This window comes from Centruroides vittatus, unplaced genomic scaffold (genome assembly GCF_030686945.1).
Source record: "Centruroides vittatus isolate TY-2023 unplaced genomic scaffold, ASM3068694v2 contig_2974, whole genome shotgun sequence".
NCBI classification, from domain to species: Eukaryota; Metazoa; Arthropoda; class Arachnida; order Scorpiones; family Buthidae; genus Centruroides; species Centruroides vittatus.
In genome coordinates, this window is record NW_027121895.1 from 58,675 (window position 1) to 73,755 (window position 15,081).

A 15,081-nucleotide genomic window follows, 5' to 3' on the forward strand; every position below is an offset into this window, starting at 1 on the left:
CTGAAATAAAGAAGAAAAACCTGTTACAGGTAGAGGAAAATATAGAATAGAGCATTTAATACGATACAGAAATTACAATAGATGTGAAAGTGGATAGTAAAAATCCTGCTAAAACACAACCAAATGATATTGCGGCACAAATTATACAAATGGAAACTCTCAATGCAAATTCCATTTTCGAAAAAATCAGAATATAATAAAGTAGACTGCTTTCCATTATTATAAAACCGTACAAAATTGTCAATACATAATTAAATGGGCCATTCAATTGGTTCACATAGTTCCAAAGTTCGTTGTGTTGTATCATAATTTCTTCTAATTCTGTTTTCAAATTCGGATGATTCATTTTTAATAGTTGCAGATTTTCAGATAGCTTCTGGAAAATCGTCATTAATATGATTATAAACAAGAAAAGAAAAAAATAGAGATATTCTATTCCACCGATAATTAAATTAATGAAAATTCCAACTTCTACGCTGCAAAAAAGTGCTTCTTGCCGGTATAACTTTCCTTCCTCTAATGCAGGATATAAATAAAAAATATTGAATGCTTGGCCACAAATAGATAAACATACGACAAAAACAGAAACGGTAATTCTGGTGTATTTAATCACGTCGTACAATTCTTTACGACAGAAATACTCTGATTTCGTCAATTTAAATTTCGGGGTTAATTTTACTCTTTTTATAATACTGAAAGTGAGAGCGAAAGTTAAAACCAAATAAGCAACAGCCATTTTGGCAAAGATGACGTTATTCTTGATAAGAAAGTACAACGACTGACAAGGAATCGTCTTTGACAAAACCGGTATTGTCATGGAAAACATCAAACAGAATTGAATCCAGTAGAAACATTCGATGAAGAATGAATGAGATTTTATTAAAATTTGGTGAACATTAACATCATTTCGGTGGTGGCAGGAACAAGGGACGAAGAAAGTATATCCGTAAACTCTTGCTATAGATGTGAACGACGATAAAACGCAGTTCAAACATATCTCTTTTTCTGTGTTCGTATTTTGTCTTTTTCTGCTATAGTCGTCTTCGGCTTGAATTCTTGCCAAAAACTTTTCCATTACTTCGTAACACTTACTAATATTATAGAAATTTGAATTATACGTTCGTTAGATTATAAAAATCAAGCGTAAAGATGTTACGTGTGTCTGTGGAACGAAAGATTGCAAGAACTGCGGGCAGATGAAAATGCAATATACTGGTATTACTCTCAATTAAACGATTGCGGATACCAAACCTGAGTATGGATATGTCCTTCATCGTAATTAGTGTATAGAATTGAAGGTTAATGCAATAAATATATAGTATATTGTTTTTTCACACGGAATCTAAGCATTAATAACTGTCGGATAGTAAACAAAAGATAGATTTATGTTTAACCAGAAGAAGTGATGCTAAATTACGATGAAATTTTAATTTCGTAATTTATATATTATATATTCAGAACTCATTAATCAATTGAGTACTTTTCTCTTTGAAATATCTTTTATTAATAAGCCGAGATTGTGTATCTTCATCCTTTTATTTTTGGTACCCAAAATGCAATTCAGACAAGTAATTCTTGAGGAAGTTTTAACAATCAACTCTATTAAAGGTAGTGAATGGTCTAATCATAATAAACGATTGACAAGGAATCATCTCAGACAAATCCGGAATTGACATAGAAAACACAAAAATGTATCCAGTAGAAACATTCGATGAAGAATGAGTGAAATTTTGTTACAATTGAGTGAACATTAAGACGGTTGTGGCAAAAACAAGGAAAGAAAAAAGTATATCCGTAAAATCTTGCTGTAGACGTCAACGAAGATAAAAGGCATTTCAAACATATCTTTGCTTTGGTGTTCAATTCATTACTTTTTCTGTTGTACTCAATTTCGGTTTCAATTTTTGCCAAAAAGTTTTCCATTATTTCGTAACACTTACGTAATTTTATGTAAATATAATTAGAAATTTGAGTTCTCTGATTTTAGATAATCCAAAACAAATGTCAGAATGTTACGCGTGTCTGTATAATAGAAGATTGCAACGAATACTGACGGATGAAAATGCAGTATACTCTTGTTATGATAAATTCAACCATTATGGATTATAAACCTGAATTTCGATATATATATTTATTTAGAATTTAAATTTTCGTTTTTCTTCTCTGGTGATAGTTAAATTTAGGTGTATTATACAATCAATGGCGATTCAGAATTAAAAAAATTCATAAAGTTAGATGTAAAGTATAAAAAATTGATTTCATATTTGAAATGGAGATTTTATTTTCCCGAAATAAAATTCATGTACGAAATTAATTAAATATGGCAGCGACGAAATCCACCAAGATAGCTTCTATTGATAAAGGTATCGGGCGCATTGCGATGAAGCGACTTTCATTCATCTGGATATAATATAATAGCGTGGACTGTATAATTAGAAACCGTTAATGATGTTGGTTGGCTTAACTAGATATGGTAACGGTAATTAGGCAGTGTGCCTATTGATTAAATTGAAAAAATTTCATCAATGAGCACACTGTTATTACAAAACTATTTAAAGAATTTAATATTAAAAGCTTGGATTAAATTAATTATTACACAAGTTTGAATAAATATTTAAAGAATTATGGAAAATGATTTAATATGTCGTGCTATTAATATCATACCATTATTACTGTTTGAGATAAAAATTTGGCCTCTAAATGTCTCTTTACAAAGCGTTCATAAAAATTCTAATTACGCGGCCCACCAGTGGCCATGCAGTTTTGTTCCCTAAACAGTGGGAATTCAGTCGCGGGTTCGCATCTCGCCGGGACGGGCTGGCCATGTGAAGTGAGGTCTTCCGGGTTTCCTCCACGTCTGTAACGCCTGAATAAGGCCTAGTTACCCTTAATAAGACCTCCCGGAAGGCATTCCTCTAAGCAGATCGTTGCGTTGAATTAACTCGCCTGTGCGTTACCTGAACAAAAACAAAAGAAAACTATAATTACGCTTACTCAATATTACTCAATTGTGCCATTCTATCAATTGTTAGTTATAAAAATAATTGGTTATTTATCAGCAGAAGAAACAATAAATTAATTGAAGGGTTGTAGAATTAATAAAGTGTCGCAAGACAACACAAGGGCGATCTCCTAAAGCCTTCGTAGGGGACTTTTTAATGCAAATTCATCTGTGTTTTTGTGTTACAGACGTGAAAGAAATTTTCACGTGGTGAATCGGTGGTATGATATGAACCCGCGACCAGTTATTACAGTTAAGTTGAACGTTCGCAGTCGAATTGTTAAATTAGAATGATTTCGCTGTGCGATTCGAACACGGCGAAATTTAAATAAACTAAAAAAATTAAAGTAATTCCGAATGAAATTTGAAATGATTTTTCTTCTGTAGATATGAACAAATTAAATGATATACAAAATTAATTATAGTAATTAATTATACAAATCTAATTGTTATTATTAATTCCTCGTTTGTTGGCTTCATACATATTGTTATTATATTATTTTACAGTATTATTGAAATTTTTCTAAAATTTTCGACATATTTTGATATGTAATGGCCATCCTAATAATATCATTTCTTTTCTTGTTAAAATTTGTTTAAAACTAAATTTCAATTTGTGAGCTAAAAAGTGGCAAGATTTTTATGTTAGAATGTAAAAAATTAATTTAGAAACAAATGTTATTTGTATTAAACTTGCTGTTTTAGATCCAGCTTATCATTAACTACTCGGATTCTGTATACTTTTTAAATTCGTCTTAATTCTTATTTTTATTGTACAATACATACATAAGGGCTCAACAATTAAACACGTAAAAAGCTTCTTTTAAAATCTAAAAATAATTATTTTTTTGGTTGTTTCAATTTTAAATACTTTTTCGCTTAAATTTGCATTGTACAGTACATTTTGTTTATTATTTAGACGATTTTAAATGTCTACACGATTCGATTATAAAATTCGATAATTTCAAAACTTTGGTTTAAAACCGTTGGAGCATTTTGTTATTCTAAAACCGAACGATAGGGCTACAGATTAACAATAGAACCACGTGACCAGGGTGAAGTTTTGTTGTTAGATGAATTAACTTAATGAAGTAAAATTTTACAGGAATTAGGATTCTAGATCTAAAAGAGAAAATTTGTCAAATTAATATTAATGAAGTAAAGATCGTATACAACGAAGCAAACTGTAAAAAGAAAATTTAAAGAACACTTTGCAATTGTCATGCAAAGTAAGTCTGTAAATTTGAATAATGGCGTGCTTCCGGCAGAAAGCTGGGTAAACCTTGTCGGGTATAAAAGTTGTAAACGACGAGATAGGAGATGTAATGAAAATTTGTCATTGTTGGCTTTTAAAATTATATTTGTATTTGCAAGCCCTACTGAGGAGGCCAGAATCCTGGCGAAATGTATTTAGGGATAAATATCATGTAATAAAAAACAGTATTTTGTCTCTACGAAAGACTTGTTTGACTTTTTAACCTTTTAAAAATTCTATTTCATTTTTAACAAATGGTTTACAGTTAAGTTACTTTTTAGTCCTCTATAAGTCAGAAAAAAAATTTAAATTTTCGTGTACTCTTTAATAGTACAATTACGTAAGATTAAAAAATTCTGACTTCATTGCTTTTAATTATTTTATTCTTGTATTATTATTGACGCCCTTCTCTTCAGTTTTCACCTTCTGTAGTTTTTATGCTGAGCGAGTCATAGTTCTAAATTATGCCGCTGCGGGATACAGCGCCAATGTCCAGAACTCGATTTGTTGTATTATCTGGTCGTAATTACAAATTACGAATGTTTTATTCGTATTTAGGATTAGTTAAAAATGAAAACAAGTTAAATCTTTAGATAGACACTTTAATTATAAACGAATGATTTTTACATTAAAAAATACAATAATTTTTAGAACAGAATACTCTATAACAATATGAAATAGAATTATGAATAAAATAAAATATATGGCGATTTCATAGTTGATATTCTCTCACTCTAAAAGTGCGTCTGGAAATCTTTTCTTGCTTCGAACTTCTACAATTCCAAAGTTATATCAGATGTGTAAACAAGAATTCAAAATACAGTAAAACCTCCATGAACGGACACTCCCGAATAGCAAAACCTCCACTTAACGGACATTTTTACAATCCCACACCCTTCAAATAGGACATTTACTATATTTACTCCTAAGTAACCGACGCCGTCTTCCATTAACAACCTTACGTGAATGTAAAGTCCCGCCTTCAATATTCTGAAAGAATTAATTAGTTATGAAACATTTTAAAACTAAATAAATCGGTTCAAATACTCTTTCGGAGGACGAATTTCGCCGTAGGCGTCGAATAAAGACGCTAAAAGTGGGAATTGGGACGAGGACAGAGTGTAAAAAGCCGAGCAATATTCTTTATCTGTTAGGAAATAGTAACTACCAGTTAAGTTAGCCTTAAAGTCTCGCGCTCGCGTTCTCTATTATTACTATTAAGTAGATATAAGTTATTCACTAACAGCCACTCGGCACTGACCTTTACTCTTAGCTATTCGTGGCGGCAGTCAATCATTGGTGTTCGCTACACTCAGGTTTTTTTTAGATCCTTCGGGAGCATTACGGCCTTGAAGCCTGAAAACTGCATGTCAGTATTAAACTCGAGGGCTCAGTATCTGAACGAACGCTGTTGAGAGGGATCCAACCTTTCTCTGCTGTCTATCTTTTCTTCCTCCTCCTTCTCTTATTTCCCTTGCCCTCTTTTCCGCCAATTAAAAACTTCGTATACGGCCGTTGTCTTTCGTATAAGTGTATAAGCCTATATTGATCTTCGATGGGTGTTTGGGGGGGTCACTGTTTCGTTACCACTTTTGGAACTTAATAATTCCTATGCTTTCTGTAAAAAAATTTTTAAATTTTCAATGAGTATTAGAGACATTGATGCTACTTAATTTTGGATGTTAAAGGTCGAGGTGCTGAAACGACACACGATCCCCGTTTGTCTCATGTCTAGTAGGGTCAAATTTCATGACGATTTTACTCGTTATTAGCATTTAATGAAGTAATAAAATTTAATGAAAGCATTTTTAATTAATTAATATGATCATAATTGAGGTTCGAATACCAGAGTTGATTTGTGGAAAAATTTATTGTAATTTTACTAAATGTGTACACTGTAAATATCAAATAATTCAAAAAGAGAGGTTATATATTTTAAAAGATTTAGCGTAGAGAATGGAAATTTTAATCACTGTACAAAATACTTTGTATATGAATTTGTTTGATATTTAAGAATGTTTCATTTTTTTCCCATTTAGCTAACTTTTACCCTGGAATTGCTGAAAACAGGAACTAAAAAGGAGAAGAACGAAATCCAGTCTTGTAAGAAAGAAAACCACGATTTACTCTTAAGAATTTGTATTTTACAGGCTTGAACGTTGTGAATTTGTCTTACAGGAAACGTGTAGGAAACATGAAGGAAGTATTCTTTTTATCTGAATCCTTACAATTATACATTTAACAATACGAATAAATAGGATTATGAATAAAACATTGTAATGTTAAAAAGTCATATTAAACTGAATTTATAGAATTTATTTCATGTGTGTTGTTATTTCTTGCAGTTGTTTTTTGAATGAAACACAAAGTTTAGAAGAAAATATTTTACAAGATTAAAGAATAAATTGTGTATTAAATATATTTTACTTACATCGATGCTCTTCATTTAACAATACAAACGAAGAAGCAGGAGAAAGATCCATTTCTTGAATAAGAAATAAGGATTAATGGAAAAGCATGAAGATATACAAACACTTTTAAAATGTTTTACAAAAATTGTTTACTTTAACATGTTGTCTCTGATTAGCTGTAGTTGAAAATATAACTAATATGATATATTTATAATCGAACTTTATAATCTCTAAAATTAGTTATTGTGGTTTGATACAGAAATCTACTTTTAGATATAAAAATGTTTATTTTTAGATAAATATTATTAGTGATTAATTATTGTTTTAATTGAAGAAAATTAATTGATTATAGACAGATAAAGTATTATTTAAAACAACTTTTTTAATTGCAGATAAACAAACAAAAGAAAAACAAAAGAAATTTTCATGTAAATACTGTAAGAAGAACTTCACAACTAAACAAAATTTGCAACGTCATGAAAGAATACATACAGGAGAAAGGCCTTTTACTTGTGACGAGTGTAAACAGAAGTTTATAGAAAAGAGAAACTTAATTATACACCTTCGCACCCATACTGGAGAAAAGCCTTACACTTGTGACAAGTGTGAAAAGAAGTATTCAGCAAAGGACAGTTTAATTGCACATCTTCGCACCCATACAGGAGAAAAGCCGTACCCTTGTGACAAGTGTGAACTGAAGTTTACAGAAAGGGGAGGCTTAATTAGACATCTTCGCACCCACACTGGAGAAAAGCCTTACACTTGTGACGAGTGTAAACGGAAGTTTAGAGAAAAGAGTACTTTAATTCAACATCTTCAGACTCACACTGGAGAAAAGCCTTACACTTGTGACGAATGTAAACAGAAGTTTTCACGAAAAGCAAGCTTAGTTCTACATCTTCGCAAGCACACTGGAGAAAAGCCTTACACTTGTGACGAGTGTAAAAAGAAGTTTTCACATAAAGCAAGCTTAGTTATACATCTTCGCCAGCACACTGGAGAAAAGCCTTACACTTGTGACGAGTGTAAACAGAAGTTTTCACGAAAAGGAAACTTAGTTATACATCTTCTCAAGCACTCTGCAGAAAAGCACTCTTGTGACGAGTGTAAACAGAAGTTTAGAGACAAGAAAACCATAATTAATTAATCATCTTCACACCTACACTGGAGAAAAGTGTTAGAGTTGTGACGTGTGTAAACAGCAGTTTTCACGAAAGGAAAGCTTAATTAAACACTTTCGGATCTACTCTGGAGAAAAATCGTAATAATGTTATGTCCATAGAAATTCATTAGAAACGTAGACCTAAAAAAAACATTACAATATACACAATTAGAAATAATTTTCCTTTGAAACTGATAATTTTTACTTATGTATAATAATCAATAGATTTAAGTGAAACTGGTTTAAAATTAAAATCATTTGTTAATTTCGTTGAATTTTCTGAAAGCTTCAACTAAAAACCATCACAATATTCATATTTAGATGTATTTAGATTTTTTCTCAATTTTACAATTGTATAAAAAAAAAGTTTTTCGTTAGTTTACAGAACTTTGTATTTATTAGGAAATGGTTATAAAATAAAATTGAAAGTTTTGACTTTGCGGAAATTTTCTATTTGCAACTTCAATTCGGAATCTGAAGTGAAAATTCTGTTCGAATTCTGTTTATTCGTTTGTTTCGATAAGATGTGTTGTAACTTTTTTTATCTGACCGCACGCTTGAACCTATAATTAAATTTTCGCAGAAAAACTCAGGTGATTTAAAGTTTAGTTTGCAAAGCTTTTATATCCATAATACAGTACTTGCCACGTAATATAATTTATTTGTTTGTACTTTCAGTAAATAAAAACGGTATTGTTCTTAGTTTAAAAAGCAGCAGGTTACAACAATAGTTATTTAAAACGAATAATTTTCATTTACAGAAAAGCATTTAACATTAACCCACTATTTCATCAACAGATGATTAGACCAATTGCAGGATCAGCGACTATTTTAAATACAGGATTACTGAGTTTTCGTTCCATCATTTTAAAATCAGACGTAATCTGGCATTAGTAACTAATTCATCAAATTCGGTCGATTAGTGCAGTGTTCCTCAACCTTTTTTTTTACTCGCAGCACACCTATGGCTCAACATGACTTCACACGGCACACCAAAATGTTATTACCCGCAAAAATGTATGATACGATACTATTAATAGAATTTCGTAATGCCATAAACCTATTATTATTATTATGTTGGATTTTGTGAGTTATACTCGGTTGACACCGATGGCTACGTAGTATGCCGGACCAGAGTCAAAGTATAGTAATTTCAAAACAAGACAAAAATTAAATGCGTGTTGTATTTAGGAATTTTTTAACAATATGGCATGTGTTCAATATAGTGTCTTTCTGTAGTATGATGTATACGTTTCTATTCAATTTTAATGTTCCCAGGCTTTTGTGAAGCGTGTGTGGTATGACACCTGTAGAGGAGAGAATGACAGGTACAACAAGCACCCTATTCATCTTCCATAGTTAATTGCTTCAACTGCACTAAGCCATGAGATATTGTTCTTTTCTTTTAAAAACTTATTAGTTTAACAAATCGTTCAAATTACGTAATTTGCCCTCAAAGCAGGTCCATACGCACGTTTTTCAAACAATGGGGTTTTAAAAAGACACGTTGTTTTTTTATCACGCAATACATTAATTTTTATAATATAAATATTCTTCATAGAGTAACACAATGGAGTAAAACCACCGAACTCCGGTAGTGGATCGTGGGTTTGTCCGCTGGCCACGTAACGTTTTTCAAGATTTCGTCACGTTAATAACACGTAAATAGGAACCAGCTTCGCATAAAAGTCTACCCTGATGAATCCCCTCGGATCACTCGTGTGTCGCGTTGCCATAACCAAATAAATAAAATTAATTCTATTAAATTTTGTACAAACGCGATGTTAACGAGGACGTAGTTTATACAATCGGTTGCAAGAATACAAGCCTAAACACTTTGTTATCACGAAAAAAGCAATTATTCTCGCATTTATCAAGATTATTTTATTTAAACAAGTCTTATGTAAAGTCTTTCAAACGTTAATGTTAGCAACTTCGATCATATGCGGGGCTATCACACCCTATCCAACACGGCATCAACTTTCAAATATTAATAGTAGATCAGTATTAATTAGTAGTCGTTGACCGTCATCTCTTTCAAGAGTAGTCAAAGACTACATTCGGTCGAATTACTTCGAACCCCTTCCGCAACACTCCCTCTTATCGGACCCAGAGTTATATTTGATTTACATAACTACAAACATTATCTTACGTAAGAGTTATCCCACCGAGATAATCTAACACATTATAAAAGTTCTTTGTTAAGAGCTTTGACAACAACAAAATGATTAAACATAACGGTTTATAATAAACATGTGTTTATTGATATAAAAACAATACATTTGTTTAGACAATAATTTATAACTTCTATTTGTAGATATAATCTTTAGCTTAGCTTATTTGAACTATATTTTTGTATACAATATATAAGGTTTAAGTATGTTAAAGTCACCTCTATTCTACGTTCTATTAATAAAGAGGTTGCGGCGGACGTTTTCGGGATGAAAACGTCGTTCGCAACCCCTCTAATGGCTAGTCAATATTAACTTCTCCGATATTCGAAAGAAATCTTTATTCTACTTTAGATTTATTTTTCACACACTTTACTCACAAATATGAAAATTTTGGAAAGATTTGCTTACATAAAGAACGGAAAATACTGCGGCGTCCAAAAATGTTTTCCTGCTATTATTGACGCCTTCCTCTTGATTTTGCACCCTCGTGTAGCTCTGATCTTAATAATAGTTTCTTGCCATCGTTATAAGAAACTTAAATAACCTTTATGACGTCATAGAAGGGGGTGTGTGAGCTATACCGAATACAGTGGAACCTCGGTATACGACCTTAATCCGTTCCTGATGTTTGGACTTATACCGAATAGGACGTATATCAAACCAACTTTTCCCATAAGAAGTAATGTAAAATTGATTAATCCGTTATCATGTAAAAAAACTCCTCTTGATATGGTATATTAATGGGGTTGTAAAATAATTGAAACACTGAGCACATTAATAAAAAAATAAATTTTATTATAGATTTTTAGTTATTACAGTATATTGTATTATATAATTTAAATCATTAAATCAAAATGTAATCAAATCAAACTCTCCTTAATACTAATAATCTGTTTAGAAATTGATTTAACCCCTTTCGCAACGTTAGCAGATTTAATAATGTCTTTATTTTTCACGATCGTCGATATCGTCGTTCTCGGAATACGGTTAAATCTCGAACACCCATTCACTTTCATATTTCTCAACAATCTTTTTTTCAGTTCCATTGTGATTCTAGTCATTTTTTTAGTTTTCTGTTGCTTTTCGTTTGCCTTTTTGCAATTCATGATTAATAAAAATAATAAAATTTTACTTACGAATTAAAATCAGCAGAAATTTAACAAAGTTATAAACCGTGGCACCGCGAACGTCTAGTCTGGTCTAGTACACCGATAGTGCTACTTGTTCATAGATGGCGCGTATACCGAGGTTCCACTGTATCTATATATATAAATGAGAATGTTTAGTTGGATGTTCGTATGTATACACGCCTAGGCGTTCCACCAATTACTACGAAACTCGGCAGTTCTATTTATATACCTCTAACTTTTGATAATGTCGAACATCACACTCCAAAATAGTTATTGGATTTCTGAAATCAATTAATTTCTAAATCCATTCGATTTGCTGGTTGACACGTAGCACAATCTATTGGCAAAAAATTTAACAAAATAATAATTTAAATATAATTCTTATAAAGAAATCTTCTTCTTCTTCCTCAGCTTTTCCCACTCTATGTAGGGTCGCTGTTTCTGATGAGTCGCCTCCACTGATCCCTGCCTCCACATTCAGATGCCTCCCTCTCAATTCCTCCGCCACAAGATCCATCCACCGTCTCCGCGGTCGTCCCCGCCTTTTCCTCCCCCTCACTGACATCTGCATAACCCTTCTTCCCACATACTCTTCTTCTCTTCGTACCACATGACCAAACCACTTCAACCTTGCCTCCTGTATTTTTGCTTCTATGTTCGTAACTTTCACAGTCCCCCTCACACATTCATTTCGAATGTGATCCCTTCTCGTAACCCCACACATCCAGCGGAGCATCCTCATCTCCGCCACCTCCATCCTTTTGACATGGGTTTTCCTCAAGCTCACAGTCTCAATAGCATACAGCATAGCTGGTCTCACCACCACTCGATAAACTTTCCCTTTCAACCTAAGCGGCACCCTCTTATCACATAACACACCTGACATATCCCTCCAATTCCTCCAGCCAGCCTGAATCCTGCCTGTCACCTCCTTATCCACACCTCCATCCTCCGCCACAGTTGACCCCAGGTACTTAAAGGTATTGACTCTGCGAAATACGTCTCCCCTCAACTCCAGATCCCTCTCCCGGGCACCATCCACCTCCCCACTACACATATACACTGTTTTACTCCTACTCACCCTCAAGCCCCTCCCTTCCAACGTGCCCAACCACCTTTCCAATTTAACCCTCAGCTCCTCTTTAGTCTCGGCACACAGAACGATATCATCTGCATACAACATGGTCCAAGGCGCCTCTTCTCTGACCCCGTCCGTGATCACCTCCATCAGCATGTTAAACAAGAAGGGGCTCAGTGCTGACCCTTGATGTAAACCAACTCCCACCTTGAAGCACCGGGACACTCCAACACAGCTCCTAACCTTTGTGGCCACATCCCTATACAGTTCCTGTATCAATCTAACATACTTTTCAGGAACTAGCTTTTCCCTTAGACACCTCCAGAGTTCTTGTCTAGGCACCGTATCATAAGCTTTCTCCAGGTCAATGAATGCCATATGCAGCTGGGTTTGCTTCTCCCAATATTTTTCCAACATTTGCCGAAGGGCAAAAATGGCATCGACTGTTGACCGTCCTGGCATGAATCCAAACTGCTCTCCTGCAATGGTCACCTCTGCTCTCAACCTTCCGTCCAAAACCCTTTCCAAAATCTTCATCGTGTGGGACATCAACTTTATTCCTCTATAGTTTTTACAATCTTGAACATCCCCTTTTCCTTTGTAGATAGGTACAAGTATACTTTCTCTCCATTCGTTAGGTATTTCCTCCTGCTCAAAGACTTTTTTGAATAGGTCCCATAGCAGGTCAATGCCCTTCCTCCCCAATGACTTCCACACCTCTACAGGAATTCCATCCGGGCCCTCCGCTTTACCGTTCTTCATCCTCTTTAGGGCCCTTTCCACTTCTTCTCTGGTTACCATCTGTACCATGCCCATGTTTTGGCTTCCTTCCTCTCTGTTCTTTCTTTCATTCTCTGTATTCAAAAGTCCCTCAAAGTATGCCCTCCATCCTTCTCTTATATCGTTCTCCCTTCGAAGGACCGTCCCCGTCGTGTCCTTGATCTGCCTTACATGCGAAATGTCCTTCGTTGCCCTATTCCTGATTTTGGCTAAACGATATATTTTCTTCTGTCCTTCCCTTGTATCCAACTCCTCGTATAAATTCGCATATGCTCCTGCCTTTGCCTGTGCCACTACTCTCTTAGCTTCACGCTTTGCCGTTTTATACGCAAATCTATCTTCCTCAGTACGTGACCTGTCCCACTTCCGTTTTGCCTCCTTCTTTACCTGAACAACTTGTTGCACATTTTCATTCCACCACCAACCTTCCTTTTGCACCCTAATCTTTCCAGATGTTTTTTTTTTTTTTAACTCTTTCCGCCCTGTGGGCACCAAGAGGACCTCTTTTAGTAGGCCCATTATGGTTCGGCCAGGCCCACAATGGGGCGACCGGGTGGTGAGGGACGGGGCCCGACATATCCGAACGGACCACCCCCCGAAAAATTCCTGGGATTATTCGACCCGTTCGGATTCGATCCCGGGTCCCCCAGAGCGGTAGGCTGCCACTTTTACCGCTCGGCCATCCGGCCGTCTCTTTCCAGATGTTACACCAAGCACCTCCTTTGCACAGTTCCTGATAGCCTGGGCATTATATGCCCACCAGTCCTGCACCCCCTCCATTCTTGCGAGATTTGTAGCAGCACCCTCTCCACATACTCCGCCCTCGCCCTCTCCTCCCTCAAACGAAACCACTTGATTATCTTCATCTGTGTATTTCCACTTTTCCTATACATTCTTAACTTCATGTCTATGCACATTAACCGATGTTGCGCCGATACTTGATCTGTTGGTATAACCTTACAGTTTATCACCGTCGCAAGGTGCTCTCGTCTAGTAAGGATATAGTCAATCTGCGAACTATGAGGCCCACTGTTGAAAGTTATCAGATGACTTTCCTGCTTGGTGAAAAACGAATTCACAATCCCCAGATCGAAAGCCACAGCAAAACCCAATATACTCTCCCCCTCCTTGTTGGGTTCCCCAACCGCCATGGCCTCCATGGATCCTTTCATAGCCCATGTTCCGCCCCCTATGTGACCCATTGAAGTCTCCTCCCACAATTACTCTCTCCCCTCCTTCCAGTGTCCTCATTTCTTCATCCAATTCACTCCAAAAACATTCTTTCTCCTCTGTTGCACATCCTACCTGCACACACTAAACACCACAAGTAGATCATCTCCAAAACTCAGTTTCATTCGCATCATCCTATCACCTCTCCTGTACACCTCTAGTACCTCGCTCCTCCACTTGCCAGCCACCACTATTCCAACCCCATTTCTTCCATTCCTGTTTGCACTGCTATAAAACAATTTACATCCATCTCCAAGTTCCTTCGCCTTGTCTCCCTTCCACCTCGTTTCTTGCACGCACAGTACATCAATCCTCCTTCTTTGCATCATATCCACCACTTCCATTCCTCTTCCCGTCATACTTCCCACATTCAGTGTTCCCACTCTCAACACCTTTTCCTCATGTAGGACTTGCTTCTTTGACCTCATCCGCCACTGGTGAGGTAGCCCTTGCCCACTTTTCGCAGCTTTAGGGCGATCTAGCTGCGCGTCGCCTACAGGGTACGCCCTTGTTCTCCTTCTATCACAGTTTCTGAGACTCATCATGTAGTTTTGGCAAGATGTTTTACGGCCGGATGCCCTTCCTGACGCCAACCCTCCTCCTTTATCCGGGCTTGGGACCGGCAACAGCCATTTTCAGGGCTGCGTAAAAGTCAATAAATATTCGATAAAAATCGATTAATTTCACTTCGAACGATTCACTTCGAACGATTTGCAATTAAGTTATAAAGAAAGAAAGTTATAAAGAACTTATAAAGAAATATAACCCTAAAATATATATATTATATTTATTTAATTACTGCTACAATGAAATAGCGCGAAATGCACGCGCTACACAATTACTGCGACAGGTAACATAGC

At 35.2% G+C, this 15,081-nt stretch overlaps 3 protein-coding genes across 3 annotated transcripts; 1 reads left to right on the top strand and 2 right to left on the bottom strand.

Annotated features, from left to right (window-relative positions):
• The first annotated feature begins 6,826 nt into the window (after window positions 1–6,826).
• LOC136972563 (gastrula zinc finger protein XlCGF57.1-like) lies at window positions 6,827–7,814 on the top strand. The gene is made up of 2 exons (XM_067267141.1): window positions 6,827–6,845; window positions 7,030–7,814. Exons 1-2 carry the CDS (start codon window positions 6,827–6,829, stop codon window positions 7,812–7,814), a joined length of 804 nt encoding a protein of 267 aa, XP_067123242.1.
• A 5,881-nt stretch (window positions 7,815–13,695) lies between these two features.
• Window positions 13,696–14,193, bottom strand: LOC136972564 (uncharacterized). The gene has a single exon (XM_067267142.1). It carries the CDS (start codon window positions 14,191–14,193, stop codon window positions 13,696–13,698), a length of 498 nt encoding a protein of 165 aa, XP_067123243.1.
• A 99-nt stretch (window positions 14,194–14,292) lies between these two features.
• On the bottom strand, window positions 14,293–14,763 carry LOC136972566 (uncharacterized). Its single transcript, XM_067267143.1, has one exon. The coding sequence runs from the start codon at window positions 14,761–14,763 to the stop codon at window positions 14,293–14,295; it is 471 nt and encodes a 156-aa protein (XP_067123244.1).
• Window positions 14,764–15,081: the final 318 nt, after the last annotated feature.

Bases quoted from the DNA above. Each gene is read 5' to 3' on its own strand.
- LOC136972564 (XM_067267142.1), bottom strand. From the start codon at position 14,193: ATGGGTCACATAGGGGGCGGAACATGGGCTATGAAAGGATCCATGGAG.
- LOC136972566 (XM_067267143.1), bottom strand. From the start codon at position 14,763: ATGAGTCTCAGAAACTGTGATAGAAGGAGAACAAGGGCGTACCCTGTA.